The sequence below is a fragment of the Bubalus bubalis genome, chromosome 15, assembly GCF_019923935.1.
Source record: "Bubalus bubalis isolate 160015118507 breed Murrah chromosome 15, NDDB_SH_1, whole genome shotgun sequence".
In the NCBI taxonomy this organism is placed as follows: domain Eukaryota; kingdom Metazoa; phylum Chordata; class Mammalia; order Artiodactyla; family Bovidae; genus Bubalus; species Bubalus bubalis.
The window spans coordinates 4475731-4494628 of NC_059171.1; the positions used below are offsets into that span (position 1 = coordinate 4475731).

The window sequence follows — 18898 nt, forward strand, 5'->3', positions numbered from 1 at the left end:
AGACTGTCACACAAAACTACCACAATGAAAGTTGCAAAAGTTCCTCGTCTAAAAACCAAAATATGTGAAACAGATCACCAGTCCAGGTTCGATGCATGAGATAGGGGTGCTCAGGGCTGGTGCACTGGGATGACCCTGAGGGATGGGATGGAGGGAGGTGGGAGGCGGTTCAGGATGGGGAACACATGTACACCCATGGCTGATTCATGTGAATGTATGGCAAAAACCACTGCAGTATTGTAAAGTAATTTGCCTCCAATTAAATAATTTACAAAAAAAAAAGAAAGAAAGCCAAAAGAGATTAACTCATGAGCATAACAGCATCCCTCTTGGCTTGTATCAGGGAAAGAGGATCTTTTCTAATGTAAAAGATCAGTTTTTCCTGGCACCACAATTCTAGGATACATAAGATACTTACAGTGCTGGATATGACTCCTGGAAATGTCACTTTTTGACAGCTAATTTCAAATAAAGGTTCACACAAAAAGAAAAAAAGAAGGGATTTTATGAGGGAGAATCTGTGAGAGAAAACAAAAGACAAAAAGAATTGAGAGCAGGAAGAATCCTGAGGAAAGCACTTGGCAGGCACAGATCAGACTTGCTCTGTGCTAATCTCTTTTCATCTCCTTGAATCTCTTCCTCTTCCTTGGAAACCCAGCTTGATTTTACAGCTTAGGCCCTGAACCAACTACGGCCATGGCACTTTTGCAAAAAGTCCAAACCATTAAGGCAAAAGCAGCCTTGTCAAGATTACATAGAGCTGTTTGTACACTGTATTTCATTTCTAACTTGACAGGTGAAATTGACTTTATGATGGCAGAAAGTGCAACTTGGAGATCAAACAATTTAGGCTGCTTAGCTATAGCTTGTCCTTGCAAATATGCCTCACCAGTCAGAATTGAGCAAAAAAATAAGCAGATTGGACAAGATAATTTAAGCATCAAATGAGAAAAATAAAAATGAGCATTTTTCTCTCATGCACTCTTCAATTTCCTGAAGGCTGGTAAATTATTGAGGTATTTCTTAAAGGTATTAGAATTATGAGTAGAATCATCACTCTCATCCATATTAGTAACGTCATATTTTCATCTTACTCTACTCTAAAATAATATTTTTTAAAAGTTTCAGAATAAAAGATGAAACAATTTACCTACACATTCTCTCTATTCAGTCACATCAGAAAATATTGATAATTTTCACTGTGTGAAAACTATTGTCCCATCAAACAATAGCTATTAAAAGCATCTAAAATGTCTATCACCATGTATGATACTTAAGTTAATATCAACTTTATCTATTCAAGTAAATAACTTCTCAACATTATGTAATCATTATCATTAGCATGACTGGTATTATTTAATTTCAAAGACAGTTCCCAGGTCCTTAAGAAAGACAAGGCATGAGACTGGCAGATCATTTACACATGTGAGTGGCAGAGAACTTACAACTACAATTTACAGAGAGTTCTAAAGTAAATACTCTAATAAAAGAGAGGTCAGAGGCCCGTGTTCAGGAAGAAATCTGCTGATAGTTTAGTCAAGATGGACAAGGTATCAAGAACCATCTTAATCACCACTTCAGTTCAGTTCAGGTCAGTCACTCAGTCATGTCCTACTCTTTGTGATCCCATGAACCGCAGCACTCCAGGCCTCCCTGTCCATCACCAACTCCCGGAGTTCACCCAGACCCATGTCCATTGAGTCAGTGATGCCATCCAACCATCTCATCCTCTGTCATCTCCTTCTCCTCCTGCCCTCAGTCTTTCCCAGCATCAGGATCTTTACAAATGAGTCAGCTCTTCGCATCAGGTGGCCAAAGTATTGGAGTTTCAGCTTCAGGATCAGTCCTTCCACTGAACACTCAGGACTGATCTCCTTTAGGATGGACTGGTTGGATCTCCTTGAAGCCCAAGGGACTCTCAAGAGTCTTCTCCAACACTACAGTTCAAAAGCATCACTTCTTCAGTGCTCAGCTTTCTTTATAGTCCAACTTTCACATCCATACATGATCACTGGAAAAACCATAGCCTTGACTAGATGGACCTTTGTTGGCAAAGTAATGTCTCTGCTTTTTAATATGCTGTCTAGGTAACTTTCCTTCTAAGGAGTAAGCGTCTTTTAATTTCATGGCTGTGATCACCATCTGCAGTGATTTGGGAACCCAGAAAAATTAAATCAGCCACTGTTTCCACTGTTTCCCCATCTGTTTGCCATGAAGTGATGGGACTGGATGCCATGATCTTAGTTTTCTGAATGTTGAACTTTAAACCAATTTTTTCACTCTCCTCTTTCACTTTCATCAAGACGTTCATTAGTTCTTCTTCACTTTCTGCCATAAGGATGGTGTCATCTGCATATCTGAGGTTATTGATATTTCTCCCGGCAATCTTGATTCCAGCTTGTGCTTCCTCCAGCCCAGCGTTTCTCATGATGTACTCTGTGTAGAATCATCACTAGACTGTGAGATTTGTGAGCAAAAAAAGTAACTATTTCACTTCTGAACCTAAGTGCCTAATACAGTTCCTGACCACAGGTCCTTAATCACATTTTGGTCAATGAGTATATGAATGACTGTGCTAGAATACTAGAATACTTATCTGTGTTAGAATACTTATCTGTGTTATTTAGGGTATTTAATATCTCTAGGCCTCAGAGTCCTATAAAATTGGAAGAATGTTCTACATCTTATAGGTTACTGTTAAGGCTAAAACAGCTTATGTATGGAAAGGCACTGAGAATATTGTTTCAATAACTAGAATGTTTTCCCCCTCAGCTACCATTCTTCATAAACCACGCCTCAACAAAACTCTTAAAATAATATACTGCTTTGTCTTTTCTTTTTCCTCTGCTTTGACTGGTAGGAAACTCTTTTGTGTTATCCAAACATGAATGCTATCACACATATATTTGTATTCGACCAAAGTATTCTTTTTCCCCGGCTTTTTGAGGTACAATCGACATAGAACATTATGCAAGTTTAAGGTGTACAAGATAATAATTTGACACACATACCACAAAATTATTACCACCATAGAGTTAGCTAACAGGTCCATCACTACACATAACTATCACTTCCTGAGCTGTGTGTCATTAACTGAATGGATAAAGAAGATGTGGTATGTATATATAATGAAATATTATTCAGCATGACAAAGAAGGAAATCTCTTCATTTATGAAAGATGGCGGACCTTGAGAGCATTATGCTAAGTGAAATGAGTCAGAGAAAGACAAATCCTACGTGGTGTCACCTATATGTGGAATCTGAAAAAGCCAAACTCATAGAACAGTAAAATGGTGGCTAGCTGGGACTGGAGGCAAAGGACACGGTGAGGTGTCGGTCAAAGGACACAGACTTTCAGTTGTAAGATCAGTAGGTTGTGGAGATCTACCAACATGGTCTTGAAAATAATCAAACCTAAGAGACAACAGTGATTACTTATGACAAATATGTATGAAAGTAGCATAACTTCACTTGAGATTTTAAAAAACTTTTGGCTAAGGTGCCATCATATCTCTTCACAATGAAAATTATATGCACTACTATATCAGGAAAGTTTCAAGGTGAAATTTATGCCTTGAATTTGATGATAGCAAATAGGTTATCTTTAAAATCCCTTGACTCAATGCCATAGTTGAGTCTAACACCAGTCAGTCAGTCAGTTCAGTCGCTCAGTCGTGTCCAACTCTTTGCGACCCTATGAATCACAGCATGCCAGGCTTCCCTGTCCATCACCAACTCCTGGAGTTCACTGAGACTCACGTCCATCGAGTCAGTGATGCCATCCAGCCATCTCATCCTCTGTCATCCCCTTCTCCTCCTGCCCCCAATCCCTCCCAGCATCAGACTCTTTTCCAATGAGTCAACTCTTTGCATGAGGTGGCCAAAGGACTGGAGTTTCAGCTTTAGCATCATTCCTTCCAAAGAAATCCCAGGGCTGATCTCCTTCAGAATGGACTGGTTGGATCTCCTTGCAGTCCAAGGGACTCTCAAGAGTCTTCTCCAACACCACAGTTCAAAAGCATCAATTCTTCGGCCCTCAGCTTTCTTCACAGTCCAACTGTCACATCCATACACCAGTAATATCAACTAAAGCAGAAATCTTTATAACTTTAGCAATCTGCAACTGTGGGACTAAAGTGGGGACTTGTTCTTACTCCTTTGCCAGTGGTCTCCTTGTCTTCTTTGGCTTGCAGAGGTAGATAAACAGCAGTATTGCTCTGGTTAGACAATGCTCAGTCTTCCATCTAGACATTCACATGAAGTAGGTCTCCGCTTTACATTCCAGAACGTGGGTTCAAACTCAATGTGTTCAGTCAGGCTGTGTTGGACAGGAACCAGCCCTATCTGATAAGCCAATTGTGCTGGGTCAGTACCCCTGCCCTGTACATAATGTGTGAGGACAAACATGTAATCTATACTGAAAACCACGAATGACAAGCCCTCCTTTATATGTTCTTTCAATTTTCTTAACAAAAGAAGTTATAAAGGACCATTAAATTGATATTTGGGGAATATAAAATTACTTGTCTGTTGCATGGTGGTTAGACACAAAATTACCCCATGACTCAGCAATTCTACTGTTAGGCATATACTCAAAAGGGGTGAAAGTAGGAGCCGCCCCAAAAATGTATGCTCACCAAAGTTTGTAATAGGATTATTCACAACAGCCAGAAGATGGAAACAATTCAGATTCTATCAACAAATGAACAGATAAACAAAAATTCACACACACATGAGTGGAGAATTATTCGGGCATTAAAAAGGGATTGAAATTATGATATGTGCTAGAACATAGATACGGCTTGAAGAATTACACCAGGTAAAATAAGCCAAGCAAGAAAGGACAAACAATATATGATTCTACTTATATGCAGTATCTAGAGAAGACAAATTCACAACTATAGTAAGTAGAATAGCAGTCACCGAGGCTTGGGGAAGGACCAAGGGAGCAACGGAATGAAGAAATATTGTCTAATGGGCACAGAGTTTCTGTTTGAGATGATAAAAAATTTTTGGAAATGGTTAATTGCTCAACATTGCCATTGAATTTTGACATTTGAAATTGACTTAAAGTGATTAGAAATGTAAATTTAGTTATGCATATTTTATAACAGTAAAATAGATGAATATTAAAAATTACTCCCCTGTAATACCAATATTCTATTTAGCGTAAGATTAAATTTCTTCCAGGCTGCAGAGGGCTGCACGGTGATGAAAAACAGCTCCAGATATGGATTCAGAAGGCTATTCCTCCAGTCTCAGCCCTGTCACTTACTAGATATAAAATTTGAGCTAGCCACTGAGGTCCCTTGCACTTAAATTTTTTCCAGTTATAAAAACCAATACAGCTGTTTTGAGAGCTTAAAATTATTAATAAAAAGTAATAATGCATATAAAGTGTTTTGTAAACTCTAAAATTTATATGTGGATGGGGAAATTTTTATTATACATTCATTTAAGGAGCTTAGTAATAATCTTATCCTTGAAATGTGCTTATTAACTCTTCTTTAAGTGCCCTACAATATTTTTATTGTTGGTAAGTCTCAAAGTTTCTTTTTTGTTCATTTTTCTCTGCATCAAGTACTGAAGAGAAAGTGTTTAGAATAACAAGAATATGCTGAATTTCTGAGGAAACCACTTTTGTATTTACTTTACTTACATTAAACTTTTCCGTTTATATTATTTATATACCATTTGTTTATTGTTTATTTAGCCTCATTATACATACGTTAGGAAGAAGGAATAGCTATATTATATTTTGTCTGGGAACAAATGGTTCTACAAGTATTAAAAGTATTTAAAAAATTAATTTTGCTACCTGTTCTCATCTTCATTCCAAACCAACTCAATCCATTATCAGTGTTTACATTATCAAACATATAATAAGAGTTTGACGTGGCAGTATATCTAACAGGCCACGATCTTGTAAAGTCCTTTGGATACATAATTACATTGGAAAATAAATATGCAAAAGTAATATAAATTTATTACACTTACATTATACTGTAATATAATAATATAATAATAAACCAAAATCACTGTGATGTCAACAACTAGTTTCTTGTTTCCCTCCGCAGTGGCTATGTCTTTGACTACGACTACTACAGAGATGATTTCTACAATCGGTATGTAAATGTCTCATCCTTGTTTCCCTTTGATTTAAATTATCTTTTAACTCTTCTGTACCTTTCATTCACAGACATTATTGATTAATACATTTAAATGATATTTTACAGTAAAAAAGTAAGTTTCAATAAAATATAAGATGGGCAGATTTCCATCTTGTGAGTGTACCTAGTGCAGTCCAGAAGATCTCGCTCGGGCCTTTAGACTTTGGTGCTGCTTAAGCCTGAAATTTGGTTTCTGATATTTGGATGATATTTTAAAGATTTATTAACCAATATTATTTTCCAGATCTTGAAACTGGAATTCTTGACTTGGAATTCTTCAAGACTGAGAGATTTATAAATTCAGACAATGAGTCCAAACTTCTAAAATACATCTACTTCCATACAACACTCAAATTCAGTAAAAATTACAGACCAGTCTTTCTCTGCATGGTAGTGTGGGACTGTAAAAGAAAACCATGCAGAGTGATGTTAATAATCAATAGGAGAAATAGGATTTTCCATGACCTTTAAAAAATTTTTGTCAGAACATTAAAAACTCTGTTATAAATGTATATATTATACATGTATGCATATATACATTTATATATAGAAATTCCTCATGCATACATATAGGAAAATACAGTGAAACAGTTATTTAGTATACTAATTTAAAATTGGAACATTTTAATGTAAAAATACTAAGAGTTAGTGTGCTTTTTTCTTGTAAAAATGACTTATCAAAAGTAATTTGACTAGTACTAGCCTTCTTCTTGTATCATGATATGAGGCAAGCACCTCTTTTACCCCTCAGTGAATACTACTAATACTGGGCCAGCTTTGACATTTTATCAATGTTGTGAACTACCTCTAAGATTTCCTCAAGATGATTCCTTTTCTTTGCCAATTTCACTTCCTCTGGGGCACCTTCTTCCCTTTTCAGCACATCACAACCACTTACCTCATTTATGTCAGTATGTTTTATTTTACTAAATTCCTCTGTCTCCATCTCTAGAGTCTCTTGAGTGGAAGAGTGTCCACATCCCTACAAACAACTATTTCTCCTATAATTCCATTTATGTTTAATTTTAATTTTACTCCCAGTTTCACTCCTCGGTTCTCTGCTATACAATTCCCTCTTTTGATTACCCATTCTTACAAAATTCCACGTGGACTCATCACCAGGAAGCAAAGAGATCTGTGTGTGAACTAACAAATACACAATGACAAATCACTGACAGACTTTGAAAGAGGTGACCTGATCGTCAGGAACATCTGTTAATTAGGTAGAGATTTGTGGACTGAAAACCAGTAGCAAAGCTTGGACTTTATGAAATTACTCACAGTTAATATATGTGGTAAAACTGAAATTTGACTTTTGCTGTTGGGGGGATTGGTGTTATTTAACTTAGGATTGGCAAATGAAATTCTGATAGTAGAGGTATGCGAAACAAGAATTATCTGTGCTAGGTCAATGGACCGTACACACGCATACAAAAACAAAGTAAATATTGTTTAAAATTCCATTCAAACAAACAAACAAATATGCCAAGGCATAAAAATGCAAAGCTTGAAAAACAGAACATTTTATGTAGGGAAGAAACTACATAATTCCTCGTAAGGGTCTCCTTTTTGCTCAGCCGCACGGGTCCTCTCCCAGCCCCAGGAGATCTCCGTGTTCCTTCCTGTCTGGGGACCTTCCTCTGCGCGCTTCTTCTGCTCCTGCCTCTCTCCACCATCTAGTTAAGGACTCCTTCTTCAGGTCTCAGCGTGGACTCCTCTCTCAGACTGAATGAGGTTCTTCTGTTTCCCTCTCTGCACCTGTTACTGTTCCTTCACAGTACTGTTCCTCGTTTATATTGCTAGATTTCTCTCTGCAGTAACAATATTTGGTATATTTCTGCTTGCTTTCCTTCCTCCCAGAGGGCAGGAAAGATGCTCAGCTCTGCTTATTGTATCCTCAGGCACTATTATTAAGTCTCACGCATACTGGAAACTCAGCTTTTGTTATTAATTCATTTCCTTAGATTTAGAGACATTTTGCTTTCTCCAAGGTCACATAGTTAATTAGTGGCAGCAGTACAATCATAAACAGTCTCCATTTATATTCAATAACCAACTGTGCAGATGCACACAACACAAGGGGAGCAATATTGGCCTATGGCTTTACATAAAAGGAAACAGCCTCATCTACACAAAATCAAATCCACAGCCATACCTTTAGCACCACTGTGTTCAAAGCTAAGCAAGTGATTTCTCTAGTCATCCTTTTATGACCAAATATAAATTTTTAAGGATGACTTTCTCAAATAATTTTTAAAATTTATGTAAAATATAATATTTAATTTTAAATATTTACTAGCTTGTAATAACCCATCCTAACAATGATGTAAAGATCTGGCAGCATTAAAATAATCCCATTTACTGTAAAAAAAAAGATAACATTTAAGTAGTCTTTCAATTATTTGAATATTTCAGTTTTTGACAACTTCAAAACATTTTCTGATACTCTTTTGTGTTTCAGGATACAGAACACTGTCTTCATTGCTATGAATAAAGTTGCCAACTAATATACATTGTCTTTTAGACTGTCAATATGAAACTGTTTTCACATTGTTCTCGCTTAAATATTTTCTATCATGTGACTTCCTTGCACATTTAAAGAATTTCTACTTAAAATGGAGTAGATGGCAGGAGACCCAAGTTCTGGCAATCAACCTGTAAACTTTGGGTCAGGTTTACAGTTTTCTCAGCTACCCAGGCAGCACTCGTGGTAAATAGCCTGCTTGCCAATGCAGGAGACATAAGAGACGTGGGTTCGATCCCTGGGTGAAGAAGATCCCCTGGAGGAGGGCATGACAACTCACTCCAGTATTCTTGCCTGGGGAATTCCATTGGCAGAGGAGCCTCACAGGCTACACTCCACAGGGTCACAAAAAGTCAAACATCAACTGAAGCAACTTACCACTCGCCCAATATTTGCGTTTTACTGTGAATATATTACAGCTAAAAAAATCGTAAGATACATATGTAGATAGATGATAAATAAATGTATTTTACAAGCAAACAAACAAGAGCCTTAATCAGCAATTAATTACAGAGCCTGAAGCTTTCAGATGGTTCTCCATCTCACACAAAAAGCTAACTCTGAATAATTTCCGAAATCATTTGCTTCTCTTATATAAAACCTGTTTGGTTTGTAGGTGTACAGAGATGAGTATGGGTGTGCTGCTAACAGACTGTCTGAGCAGCCTGTGCTCTCATTAGCTAATTTTCCATCTTCTGCATTTGGCTAAGAGAGAGAGAAGCATCTGCCATAGTAGACACAGTCAGGAGTTCCCTGTGAACCTAGATTCCCCAGGAAGGGACAAGAGTGGAGAGGCTGGACCAGAGAAATAGCCTCACAGGCCAGTGCTAACAGTTTTATCCACAGTAATCCCTCCTTAGTTACATTCTGCTTGTGTTTATCGTTAACTTTTTGCTCTTTTTACTAATGGCACAAGAGTGGGCAATTTATTTAATGCCACAAAAACTTGTCTCATCGATGAAGTGAACATGAAATTAATGTCTACCCCATAATACTGTTCTAAGGATTCAATGAAGTAGCATATTTTTATGACTTGCATTGTGCCTGCTATGTTTTTTGTACTTAATCAATGTTAGCTGCTGGTAGCTGACAATAACCATTAATAGTGATAGAGAATATGTTCCTTATACTGATATTCAAGTAGCAACGTCCCTGTGACTGAGGAATACACTGATTGATCAGCTGTCCTTTCATAGTAAGTCCATTGTGACACCTCTGGATCATTCTTTTTGTATTGTTTTCCCTCCTCCTGCCCCCTAGAGCATTCCAGTTGCAGCTGAACACTCTTATCAACACTCAGCTATTTCCATTCACTCCACGCTGCTTGGTTTTCTGTCAGGAAAACAGACATCATACAGTTATGCTGAACAAGGAGAATTGCTTGTAAGAACTTTCTATGTATTAAGGAACTAAAAAAGGCAAAAACAAATAAACAACAACACAAAACCCACAATGATATGATGGAGTCAGCAAACTACCTCTATCTCTACCACCTCTGGGGTTGGAAAACAGGAAAAGGAAGGATTATCAGATATCACTCTAGAAAAGGGGGCTTACAGAGCTCACATTGAGAGTAGGAAGTTCTGCTTAGTTGCTGCTACTGTATCTGAACCTGGAGAAACCCACGGGGCTGGAACCCAGACCTCTAAAGAAACAGTGCCACCTGATGCCTGGGTCTCTGAGGAAGTGTGGAGACTGTTCTGCGAATATTGCAAAAGTTTTCAAACTGGATTCAGCTGCCACTACTGGAATGCATTGCTGCTGTCAGGGTGAAGAAACAAGGCTGCAGTAATGCTGAAAAAACAAGAAGCCAAAACAAAACCAGGAAGCAAAACAGAAAGCATCAAGTCCTCTCTTCCTGTTCCAATCTTAGTCTCCTTCTCAAGCCCTTAACTGGCTGAGCCTAGAAAGGAGCCAGCTGGCCCCGGCAGAAGTGTGGCTTACTGAGTCTCAACTCCAGCTGTTACTAAATGCCTCTCATGAAGCTGAGAGATAATGTCTCAGTAACTGACATTCATTTACATCCTATTTCTGCCAGGCTTGGGAATTCTCATATAATGGGCGAGTTTCAACTCTCGCATTGTTTTAGCTTAGAAAACTTCTCTTCACAAAGTTCCATCTTAATGTGAAGGTTTCAATACATTTATCCAACAGTAACTTTTCCAACGGAGAAGGCAATGGCACCCCACTCCAGTACTCTTGCCTGGAAAATCCCATGGACGGAGGGGCCTGGTGGGCTGCAGTCCATGGGGTCGCTAGGAGTCGGATACGACTAAGCAACTTTTTTATTTTTTCACTTTCATGCATTGGAGAAGGAAATGGCAACCCACTCCAGTGTTCTTGCCTGGAGAATCCCAGGGATGGGGGAGCCTGGTGGGCTACCGTCTATGGGGTCGCACAGAGTCGGACACGACTGAAGCGACTTAGCAGCAGCAGCAGCAACTTTTCCAAAAACTAACTTAGTGTCTCTCCATGGTTTCGGGAATCATTAAGTGAAAGTGAAGTGATAGTCACTCAGTTGTGTCCAACTCACTGTGACCCCATAGACTGTAGCCCTCCAGGCTCCTCTGGCCGTGGAATTTTCCAGGCAAGAATACTGGAGTAGGTAGCCATTCCCTTCTCCAGGGGGGTCCTCCTAATCCAGGGATCAAACCTGGGTCTCTCATTGCAGGGAGAGTCTTTCCTGTCTGAGCGACCAGGGAAGAGTATCACTAATAATAGACTTGCGAGGTTATTCTAAGCTGTACAAAAAAAACTGCCCAATTTACAGCATTCAATGGCGTTTTCTTTCAAAGGTCAACTATGACTCTAAATGAATGACATTACATGTTATTAAAATGAAACATAAATATTTGTACTATCCCAAGTAAAGTAAAAGGAGAAGTATACCTAAAATTCTGAATACCCCCAAGGAATGTTTTCAGTTTCTGAGATATCAGCAGTTTTAATGAAACCTCTCTTCAATAGTACCAGGAAAGACACTGAGGCATTTATAACCTCCAGTAATGAGCAAACTTCTATTGATAGAAAAAAAAAAAAGAAGAAGAAGAAATGCCAGAGCTTCCTGACCTTAAATATATATATATATGTGTGTGTGTGTGTGTGTGTGTGTATACACATACATATCAGTGATTCAAAATGGGGCATTGCTCAGTTCTGGAATCCATTTTGACATTGAGTAAATTAACATAGGAGAAGCTACGAGAGTTGCAGTTAATGAAAAACAACTCTAAGTCAAGTTGTACTTGTCTCAGATCATTGATTATGAAGCACAGTATATATTCATGAATATTGGAAAAACATATTAGCAAGAAGCAACGTCTGTTTCACTATGCAAATTTAAATTACCATCTGGTAAAATGGGATTCTACTTAAAACATTTGGAAGGCTTAGCATGGCACGGTTGATGAAGGATGTGATTCAGAGTTAGAAGATAAGTTGCAGGTCTCAATGCACAAGTGTTGACTGGTTAAACTTGGGGGTGGGAGGGTTATCTTATCCGTTTCCCACAAGTTTCCTTCATGGGCAAAATGGCTTAACAATACACATGTTACAGAATTATAAGAATTAAATAGAATCAGTTTATTGATTAATAACCTCACAATTGCTACCTGAATCCATTCACTTTTTAACAAGATACCAAAATTGTACAAAATATAAAGATTAGATTAAGGTCAAGATATTGCTAAAATAGATCATTGATGATCACAGTCAACACTTTAAAAGCATGTTCAAGAAGCATTTGTACAAGACCAGGGATGGGGCTTGCTGGCAGGGGGTGGGCTGTTGGCAAGGGTGGCTTCACGGAAAATCATGGAAAAGTTTAGTGACAAAAAAACAGAAATAAGAATTACTCATTTACTGGTCTCAAGTGAAGTGTGCCTATAAAAAGCATTTTTTGGATTCAGCTGTAACCAAAAGCTTATTTGAAGTCAAAAGGTAGAAATTATAAATAGATTTTATGAATTTCAAGTAGTTCAAACAGTACAGAAAGCAGATATTCTAATAGGCTAGAATCATTCATGTGGATTTCAAATATAGCCTTTTTAAAAAATGAATGGCATCTTAGTTTGGTTTTATAGATTCTGTTTATCAGAAGTCAAATAAGCTGAAGACAGAAACCCTTCTTGTCATTCAACAAGGTTGAATGAAGACACAGCCAGAGATCGCCGATCCTAGAGTTATTGATCTTCATTTATCTGCTAAAAGCGTCCAGGGAGAACATGGCCCTGAATAGGTGGTCAGATTTTGGTTCTGGGAAGGCCAGTTGTTTAACCCAAAGTCCAGACTACACTTTTTGGTTAGCACTTAATCACATAGTGACTGTAAATTTGGGTTCGTAAGTAAGGAAAATGAAAAAGTATTTTTATGTGGGAAATTTAGAAGAAAACAGATAATTACTGATTTTTAAGTTATTATTTATCTAAATGATAATCTAGTGTTCAGTGACAAAATAATACACAAATATTACATTTTCAATTTTTTTCGTGAATTTTAAAATCACATTGGTTGACAGTGAAAGTTCAGTTCAGTTAGTCGCTCAGTCGTGTCTGACTCTGCAACCCGATGAACTGCAGCACGCCAGGCCTCCCTGTCCATCACCAACTCCCAGAGTCCACCCAAACTCATGTACATTGAGTTGGTGATGCCATCCAACCATCTCATCCTCTGTCATCCCCTTCTCCTCCTGCCCTCAGTCTTTCCCAGCATCAGGGTCTTTTCAAATGAGTCAGCTCTCCACATCAGGTGGCCTAAGTATTGGAGTTTCAGCTTCAACATCAGTCCCTTCAATGACAGTGAAAAATGGGCATCAAATTAAAAGTCCAGCAATCAAGTAATGATTTATTAGACTGTGGTATATCTACTTGTGAAAATGCATCACAAAACTTAAACGTTGTGAATGAGTGAAGTTCACTCAGTCACGTCCAACTCTTTGCAACCCCATGGGCTATACAGTCCATGGGATTCTCCAGGCCAGAATACTGGAGTGGAATAGCATTTTTCTGCTCCAGGGGGATCTTCCTAACCCAGGGATCGAACCCAGGTCTCACTGCATTGCAGGTGGACTCTTTACCAGCTGAACCACATGGGAAGCCCAAGAATAACGGAGTAGGTAGCCTGTCCCTTCTCCAGCAGATCTTCCCTACCAAGGAATCAAACTGGGGTCTCCTGCATTGCAGGTGGATTTTTTACCTAATGAGCTAAAAATAAACATTAGAAAGACCATTTAGCAAACGTGGGAAATGTTTTTAATATAAACCAAAGAGAATTAGCCAGGATACATTATGTTTTCAGTTATGTAAAAAAATACGAATTCTTGTAGAAAAAAGATTAGAAAATGACAGTAATTGTTTTAGGGTAAGAGATAGAAGGTTATTTTTTCCATATATATTTTCTGAAAATGCATTGAAATGTTGCTTTTTTATTGTTGAAGTTTAATAATAAAAGGCTTTTAGTAAAAACAAGAATTCAAAATTATATTCATTTTATACATCAATATGCCATTAAATTGTCTTTGTCCAAAAAGCAACTGTTAAAAATAATATCCTTATTTTTTATAGACACAAGCTGTGTCTATTTTTTATCAATAAATCAATATTAAAATTGCTTACCACTTTTCAGCTTTTGTTTGATAATGAAATGACATATCTCAGATATTATTAAAGCAAACAAAATTCCAAACAGAAAATGGTCCCATGAAAAGTAGAAATGTTTATTAAATAAAACAGACCTTCAAACTTCCTCAACCTGCTGTTTTTATTAAAACCTGACATTTGCTTTATTTATTGCTTGAGAGTAGGTCTTTTAAAGTTTTTGTTTTAAAATAGGCCTTAGAGAAAAGAGAATTATGTGTTTGACTTTAAATCATTATTTGTTTGACCTGTAAACATAATGGGAAAAACAGTATTCTAATAGTATTAGGGAAAATGAAGGGCCATTAAAGGAAAGGAAAGGGAATACAATTCTGAGAGTGGAAGAACACAAAATCAAGAAGGAAAGAATTTAAAGTTTTCAAGTGACCTTGGAGATTTGAATTCCATTGAATTCTATCAGATGGAAATTTCTCTTGGACTATTTTCTCTGATTTGCCAAGGACAGGATTCTGATGAGAAAGGCAATGTTTGTGTCTCCTTCATAGGCTGCCTTTCACCTACTTCCTTCTGTATTTAGAAGAACTGCTACATCTTGCAGTCCTAGAGAACGGCCTTGCTTCCCATCCTTATCTTGTTATTAATATGTTTTCATGCTTGAAAACAACTCCCAGTCTTCCTCCTCTTGGTTTCTGGTAAGCTCAACTTTGCCCAGTGAAAAGTAACAAACTTCCGGCTCCATTAAAATTTAAAATCATGCTCTTATATGAAATGCCCTTTTAGCTTTGTTTGTGTGTTACAATATCACTTTTATCAAAATCAAGTTCTAATGCTGCATATCTTCCCAACAGAGAGACAGAATGAATTGACAAAACCTTACCTGATTCTGTAACGGGAAAGGAGTCATCTTTCTTTGAAGTAACACATCCAAATACTCAGAAAACAAGGACCTCTCCCTATAGGAACTTACAACAAAGAACACAACATATACTACTTTACGAAAATGTACATCCTATGCTAAAAATATGTCACAAATATAGTGAACAAATGCAGCTCTGTTTTTTCAGCATGAGATCATACCTGGCCAACACTGGAAGTTTTGTAATCCTTGTCTGGGGGGAAACAACAGAAATATCAATGAACAGTGCAGTTCTAAAATATTACTGAATTGCACTATCATTAAAGTAGTAGTGAGATGATGTCTTCACCTGACCTGACATCCAGTATAGCACTGTTACACCATTTTATATTTCAGTTGTGCTTTAGAGATTTTCTTAACTCAGTGTGTAGATTAGTTTATTTCATGAACCTGCTAAATGGCATTCTGATGTCCTGGAGAAATGATTCCTCCAAAAGAGCTTCCCTTTCGTCTCAAGCAGCAACTTCCACCCTGGAAGAGATGGGTCAATTGTCACATTTCTGTTCTTTCGGTAACTTTGCGGGTGGTAGCTCATGAAAAGCACCTTTTGTATTTTGGTTCACTGACTTAGGTTGCTCTGTGAATTCAACGTATAAATAAATAATGTAGGTCCTGTTTTGTGATTGAAATGAGGGGCAGGCTTAGTTGACCCTTCTGATTTTCGAGCCCCTAGTGGTATGAAAATGGTCCACAGCGCCTTTCGGCCCCTTCGTCCTCCACCCTTTGAAGTCAGCTATAATGTGTAGGCATCCGTGACCTGTTCTTTGCTTGCAGCTCCTCGGCTCTAATGGACTTTGCTTATGCGCAGAGGATGACCCCCCTCTTGAACTCTGTCTCCTTTCATTTCTTTTCCTTTCCAGACATCTCTTAGTATTTCCTAGCATGTTCCCAAATCATTGTTTTTGGATCTGTTAGCTCTCTAATATAAAAGACATTCTTAGTACCAAGGTCTGCTTCAAATGTGGTTTGTGTGCATCCGACTTTTCTTCCCTCTGGTGTCCTAGTATTCAGTGTTTCTGAATGAGTATTTGGAACCAGCCTATCTTAATCATTATCTTTCATATACTATTTTCCAAAAAGAGATTATCACATTTCCATTGGTATATACAAATGAGATGTAATTCTATGAAATAACCAATTATAGGAGGTTTTAAATATTTTAAAATTTAAAGCTGTTTTCATTTTCTCGTTTCTGTCTTTCACATTAGATTCTCTATTGACTGTTTCAAACCAGTTATGAGAATCCATATAATAGTGTCATAATAAAATATATAATAACCATCATTTTAAGTCAATAATGCTATTTTATTTATAGTAGACAATGCAATAATACCTCTGCCTCAGTGGCAAATAGTTTTAAAAATAAATGAGTATATATATATAATTTTTCCCTCTGGTCCTTTTATGCTGCTCAAATGTGCTTAATCACATTTGTTTTTTGTGTGTATGCAGTATATGAGACTTTGAATATATTAATTACATATTTTTATAAATATGTAAATACTCTTATACTTTATCCCTTTCATTGTCTAATGCAAATACATTGGTTATAGTGCGTATCATTTTTCACTTTTAAGCAGAAGCTTCAGCATTTTATTGGTATTCTTTGTTAGAGAAATTTTTAATAGCTAACTACAAACATCTCTAGTCTCAATTTCCACATCCACCAAATGGTCAGAAAAATAAAATATCATCCTGATAAACATTTTCTAGCAGTTCTTTAGTCAAGAAAGTTTTGTGCTCATGCTACCAGCCTTTCATCCAAGTTCAGCTCCCTTTTTTCTAGTCAGAAAAGTCTAGTCAGAAAAACTTTTCATTACTTAAGAAAGTCCTTAGTGAGAGCGAAGGAACCATGTTGATTTTTCTCTCACAGCTGCCCTCTTTAAACTAGTCATACTTTTATTTTTTTCCCGCCTCCTGAGATATTTTCTGATTATACACTCATTTTCTTTGCTCTGTCCCTGATTCTGCATGATCTTTTCCTCCTTTCAAACTAATGTCTTACTAAGTATCTGATGTGGAAAAGGAAGATTTCTGTTCCTAAAAAGGATAAATCTGTTAAATCAAGCAAAGAAATATACTTGGGAATGAAGGTCAGAATAACTCCAACATATTGCAAAGTTCTTTGTTCTTTCATGCCTTTATAAAAGTGAGTTCATATGAAGAGTCAGATTTTAATGTTCAGAAAGCATAGACTATACTAGCATCCCATTCCTTTAGTGAAAATGAATCTTCCTGATTACAATATTAAAAAACGTGTGGACATTTTTTGCAAGGCCATTCTCTTAATCATCTCAGACATTTGGTAGAACGCGCAGGTGTGAGCCACGGCTCTCAGCCGCGTTTGTGTTTCGTGAAGGTTGTTTGATTACCACGGCCGCGTGCCTCCGCCGCCCCGCGCGGTCATCCCGCTGAAGCGGCCCCGAGCGGCAGTGACGACCACGCGCAGGGGAAAAGGAGTTTTCTCCATGAAAGGAGGATCGAGGTCTGCTGTCAGCGGCTCTTCTTCATCGGGCTCGAAATGTAAGTAATCTTCTTCGCTTCCCCGTAAAGAAGGGTGGGGGTGTGGACCATTGCATGAATGTCTGTACTCAGTAAATTAATCAAGAATTATGGCAGGGTTGCTATGTACGATGTTTGAGCGAAATATCAAATGGATAAGAAACGGTCTCTGCTTTCCACTATACTGCATTGGAATAGTGTGGTGGAGACAGACACCAACATGACTAACACAAACCTGGGGGCGATCAGGAAGGTGGTTTATTAGAGCGAAGAATAGCTCTGACCCACCTAGCTTGTGACACGTCCAAGTCTTGCTGCTTTTGGTGAAGAAACAAATTTCACTTCCAAAAAGAGTCATAGAGTATCTTTTCAGAGAAGCAGAACGCAAAATCAGTGCATGCTTTGAATATTTGAGCCCTGGGATGACTAAGAGGGAAATACTAGAAAGGCTAAAAGGGTAACTAACTTTCCATACTATTCTAAATCAGGAGAATGGTGTCTGGAACCATATGTAATGTCATAAAAAATAATATTGACATAATCTCACATGAATTAATAAAAAGTAGAGCTACAAACCTCCCAATGAAACACATTGTCAAGTTTTATATGGACAGATCCAGAAAAACATAATTTGTTATGAGAGTATTATTCCTAAGGTAGAGATAGCAGTTTTTCTTGCATTTCTTGCGGTTACAGCCTACAAAGATATAGACGATAGCAAGCAAGGTAAAATCTGAGGTTTTAACACGGTAGATCATCACTATGTCAAAGAATAAAGTAGAATAAAGCAGCAGAGACAGAGGAGAGCTGCGTTTCATAGCATGGTGTGTGGCCGCCTCTCTGACAAGGTGCTGTGTGAGCAGAGACCTCATGGAGGCAGGGGAAGGAGTGTGTGCGTGAAGCTGTCTGTGGCAGAGCGTCTGGGCAGAGAGAAGGGTCTATACAGAGACCTTACCCTGGAACAAGGAAACCAGGGCCGCAGAGTGAAGAGGAAATGTGGTGGGGATAAAGTAGAGCCAAGGCAAGTTCCGGTGCAACCTGTTAGGCCCCGTGGGGGGTTTCTAGTTACTTTAAATCTGTCCTTCAAGACAAGTGAAGCAAATCCTTTATCCTAAGTTTATTGATGGGTAAGCACAGAGAAGCTAAATCATCAAGCGAAGAACTGACTCATTGGATAACACCCTGATGCTG

The 18898-nt window shown here is 37.8% G+C and overlaps 1 protein-coding gene across 6 annotated transcripts in view; it reads left to right on the top strand.

Annotated features, from left to right (window-relative positions):
• RALYL (RALY RNA binding protein like) overlaps positions 1 to 18898 on the top strand; it is an 829045-nt gene that overhangs the window by 718936 nt on the left and 91211 nt on the right. For all 6 annotated transcript variants that reach the window (XM_044928503.2, XM_025264974.3, XM_044928502.2 and 3 more), the window contains 2 exons: positions 6079 to 6126; positions 17565 to 17728. In XM_044928503.2, coding sequence (XP_044784438.1) covers positions 6079 to 6126; positions 17565 to 17728 — 212 coding nt within the window. The remainder of the gene's footprint in view (positions 1 to 6078; positions 6127 to 17564; positions 17729 to 18898) is intronic.